General features: G+C 24.1%; 2 protein-coding genes across 3 annotated transcripts in view; both read left to right on the top strand.

Moving 5' to 3' along the window:
* The first annotated feature begins 1,668 nt into the window (after positions 1-1,668).
* On the top strand, positions 1,669-3,250 carry LOC102678238. The gene is made up of 3 exons (XM_006611222.2): positions 1,669-2,164; positions 2,864-3,087; positions 3,238-3,250. The coding sequence occupies exons 1-2, from the start codon at positions 2,021-2,023 to the stop codon at positions 3,080-3,082; spliced, it is 363 nt and encodes a 120-aa protein (XP_006611285.1). The 5' UTR covers positions 1,669-2,020; the 3' UTR covers positions 3,083-3,087; positions 3,238-3,250.
* A 1,262-nt stretch (positions 3,251-4,512) lies between these two features.
* The window catches only part of LOC102677915 (rootletin), a 16,641-nt gene continuing 16,416 nt past the window's right edge, over positions 4,513-4,737 (top strand). For both annotated transcript variants that reach the window (XM_006611220.2, XM_006611219.2), the window contains exon 1: positions 4,513-4,737. The gene's annotated coding sequence lies outside the window, so the exon portion shown is untranslated.

The following is a 4,737-nucleotide window of genomic DNA, read 5'->3' as shown; positions in this document are numbered from 1 at the left end:
TTATTTTTTTCTTTTAATGGAATCATCATTCTATATATTGTTCATCTTATATACAAACTGAAAATATACATATGTATACAATCATATTGAGATATATGAAACTTACGACTGAAGAGATATATGAAATATACGACTAATATATATATATATACCGAAATATATATATTTGCACTTATAATCTGCATACACGTATATTTTTAATTAATTAAAAACATATATTTTTAATTTTTTTATTATATATTATATTTATTATACTATATTAATATTACATATATCTATATACATATATATTAATATATATTCAAAATATATATATAGAGTTTAAAAGATATTTTAAACTATTTTAAATATTATTTTTCTTTGTTTTTTTTTTTTTTTTTTCATAGAAATTTATTGAAATGTTATAATATGATCCCATTATAGCTGAAAAATATGGTAAAAGAAAACTTAAAAGCCCTTAACTTGATTTGACTAGAAATAACAAGAAGGAAAGTTATTTTCTTAGCCAACGCGTACCACGTGGTTCCAGGTACGGTTCTCTGTGAGAACAAATTCACCTGACTTGCATACCAATGGTTCGCTTATTGCCACCACTTACATCTTACTGCCAATTTTCACTGAGAAAAAAATTTAATGCAACGATGCGGTTATATTTCTCTAACATTTTATCTATCGATTATCTATCGATAGATTATTAAGATTCATATTATTATAAAAAGAGAAATAATTAAATAATGTAATAATTTATAATTTCTACAAATTCAGAAATAATTCTTATGAAAATTAATTATAGCGTTATTATGACATATTAGAGTACACTAAACTGAATGAATTGAATCAGAATAAAATGTAATTTATTCGCGTTGTATAAAACTTCAAAAAAAAACACATTGATATTATGTCGAAAATCATGTATAATCATATTGCATAATAAGAAGACATTTTTAATCACATTAAAACAGCGATTAAAATAATATATAATTTTTTGTTTCATAATAGCCAAAAAAAATAATTACATAGTTTTTCCGATTAAGAAGAAGATATAGAAAATCTTGCGACATTTTTTACTCATCAAAATAGAATATTTTATATTTTAAATTGATATGAATTTTGCCTTATCGTGAAGCAATGCGAAACTCTATTCGATCATGTCTGATCATTGCGATTTTATTCTACTTAAAACGCATAGTTTCAATCATAACTTACGTAAATATAAAAGAGTAGTTTCAATTTATTCTTTACAACTTAGAAATCATGTTGTTTAATTCCAATCATATATCGTATAAAAATTACCAGCTCTATTATTTTTTTTATGCAAAATTTTTAAGATTGAAAATAATTCTAAAAATAATTCTTAATTTCAATGATATAATAAGAAATATGTAAAAGAAATCGTAAATGAGATTGTGCGATTTATTTTTGAGCTCAAATAATTAAGGGAAGAAAGATGAATTTGACAAAATTGTTGATATCAACTAAAATAAACATGTACTATTCTTTACATGCAATTATATTAGATTAATTCAAGTTATATATGCTTATGTTTAATCCTTAAATTTAATATTTTTCAGATATTTCTAAAAAAAAAAAAAAAATTTAGTATAATTTCTAACATCATTAAATAGTAGATATATAGTTGAATCGTATTGATATAAAATTGATAGAGTCGAAATAACAGGCGCGAGGAACATGATGTAAGATACCATGGTTGTATCTAATCTCTGCGACGTCGAAGAAGCGTCCGGCAGAGTGCAACAAGAACAAATATTGTAACCAGAAGGGGGAACTTTCGGTGTATCGATGGTCGGCTATTAATACAGACCGGTTGTTAGTGCTACACGCAGCATCAGTTTCTTCGATAATAAACGGTGTTTTCCATCTGTTCGTCAATCGTGATGATAGTTATTGAAAATTTCGAATAATTGACGACACAATTGCCGTATTCGATTAGTCAGATGGTGAAAATATTTTAATGGAAATCAAGTGCTATATTCGTGTGTTTAAAATTTAAAACGAGAGAATGAAATTCGTCGTATTTTTTCTTCTGTTCAATTTACTAATCATCGTTGTTGCATATAAAAAAGAGCAGTGTCAACGAAGAACAGGCGAAGAACTTATCTGGGAGTATGACGTCAGAAGACCGTACAGGATCGGTGCATATCAAGTATGTATACTACTCTTACTCTATAATTGAAATTGATGTCGATAACCCGATGTCTATGACACGCGAATATCATTGACATTTGTCAATGTATATATATAAATTAAATATTATTTCGATATTAATGTCTAAGCTTATATGAACATTACAAATGAAATAGACAACATAAACAGAAAGCATTTTAAAATATTAGAATATATGGAAATTATCTGTAAAACAAAAAAGTAAAAAAAAATAAAAATTTTAACCATTTTTGAATATTTTAAAATTTTTTTTCATTAAATTTCAAATGTTTGAAATTTTTAATAAGAATTTTTATTTAAAATTTGATTTGCAATTAAAAATTATTTAAATATAAGATAATTTTTATACAGAAATCTATAATTAACATTGTTTTTTAAAATATTATAGTATTTAATATATTTATAATGTATTAGTGTGTGTATAAATTTTCTATATTAAAATTAATCGATTAAAATATTGAATTATTTTTATTATCATATCAAAGTATAATAATGTAAAATTTAAATATTTTTCAACAGAGAACAATCAAAAAAAAGAAAAGATCCGAAATTTTATCAATGATGTTTTATCAATATAAAGTTATCATTCAATTAACAAATATAAATTAAGCAAAAAGATGTAAAAATCGTGGGATTACTTTTAACATCTATTACTGATTTTTTCCTTACTTGGTTACAGGAAGTGGAGGCAGAGTATGGACCAGCCGATGTGACAATCACGTGTATAGGAGTAGATTCTCTATCTGACGAGAACAATGGAGCCATGTGGGTGACATCCGGTGGAATAGGATATAATTTCATTAAAATCAAATTCAAATCGAAATATTCTAGAGGATTTCATTATCGAGTTTATGTTTATGGAAAACCACATCGAATAAATAACTTTAATTTATTGTAATGTTCGTAACAATAATTTCTTGTAAAATGTTTTATCAATAACAATTAAGAACGTATTTTGATAAAATTCTTTTTCTGATATATTTATTTCATATTATTTTTTCAAATCTTATACAAATCAATGAATAAAAATTTATAAAATTTATAAATTTATAGAATCAATAAAAATAATTTTTATGTAGTTTATGGCGTTTAAAAAAAAATTGAAATTAATTAAATTCAGATTTCTAACAGATTAAATATTATTATAGAACACAATTTTGTTTATTATTAGAATTCATAAATAATAAAAAAAAATCTTATCTTTATATTTTATTCCTTGCTATTATATTATATTAAATATTATATTAAATTTACTATTATAAATTTATCTTATAATTTTAATTTATCTATTAAAAATTAATAACTATTAAAAATGAATGATAATTGCTTTCTGTTCGATGACATTGTTAATCATAAATTTTCAACTTGTCACAATTTCGTAAAGCTTGAGTGTCGTGACCGGATAAAATGATTGGATAAAAGTTTTTTCCAAAATAAAAAGTATACAAATATCAAGAAATTATTATTCCAAGGGTACCAGCCACAGATTTCCTCCTCTGACAAGTTTGACGAATAACAAATCGGTAGAAATATATTTTCTCCTGCGTGCACGAAACGATAGTACAATGGCCCATGCAAACCGGAATTTCCTGGTTTATTAAATAGTTATGTGAAAAAATTTGTCATTCAAGAATCGTTGATCTCATTTTTTGGAATATATGTTAATGCTAAAATAGAGGAATTTAATAATAGAGGAAATTAATAAATTAGATTAATTTCTAATAAATGAAAAATCCAATAATTTTTTTAATCACAAATGATGATATATCGATGTAAATGACAGATTTCGAACATTTTTTTACAAATACAGTAAATGCAATTAAAATTTTTCCAAATATATAATAGATAATTTCGATTTTCAAACTTTTGATTAATTAAATATTGTTTTATTTAATAATTTCAAGCTATTTAATCTAATTTTTAAAAATAAAATAATGAGTAAATGATACCAAATAAGATGATATTGACAATATTTCTATCAAAAAACCGATTTATGACGATAAAATAATAAAAAAATATTTTAGAATGAAATCGAATATAGGATAATTAATAATAAAGAATACAATATAGAACAAATAAAGCATAACTGAATATAATGTTGTGACTGCAAATTGCATAAATGTGAAAATTGTTAGAATAATTGAAATAAAAACGCTCAAATTATAAAATATAAAATTACAATTTTTGTTAAGAAAAAAATTAACATTCAATTAATCCACAGTATAGATCAGTTAAACTATTACACCACTAATTAATTGTACCGATATTACAATCCATTTCTTCCTAAGTACTCAAAATAAAGTACGTGTATAAACGAAATCCATAGGTTGGAAAATATATATTATCTATAAAATTTCGCTTCTCTTAAATTGCGCGACATTACGTGTCAAGTACGTTATCACGAGAACGGTTAACTGTATGTTGTTAATCGACAAAACTAAGTTTACGATACTACCGAAACAACGTCGTACCTGAGCGAAACCAACTTAGTCTTTAGATTGAGGCAGAATTGCATGGACACGGTTTAAGCACGCGATCACACGCAATCGAGAT

This window comes from Apis dorsata, unplaced genomic scaffold, assembly GCF_000469605.1.
Source record: "Apis dorsata unplaced genomic scaffold, Apis dorsata 1.3 scaffold_85, whole genome shotgun sequence".
Taxonomy (NCBI): Eukaryota; Metazoa; Arthropoda; class Insecta; order Hymenoptera; family Apidae; genus Apis; species Apis dorsata.
The sequence above is the reverse complement of the archived record's forward strand: the minus strand, read 5'-3'. Positions and strand labels throughout refer to the sequence as shown.

Bases quoted from the DNA above. Each gene is read 5' to 3' on its own strand.
- LOC102678238 (XM_006611222.2), top strand. From the start codon at position 2,021: ATGAAATTCGTCGTATTTTTTCTTCTGTTCAATTTACTAATCATCGTT. The intron at 2,165-2,863 runs GTATGTATACTA...ACTTGGTTACAG, and splicing joins ACAGGATCGGTGCATATCAA to GAAGTGGAGGCAGAGTATGG.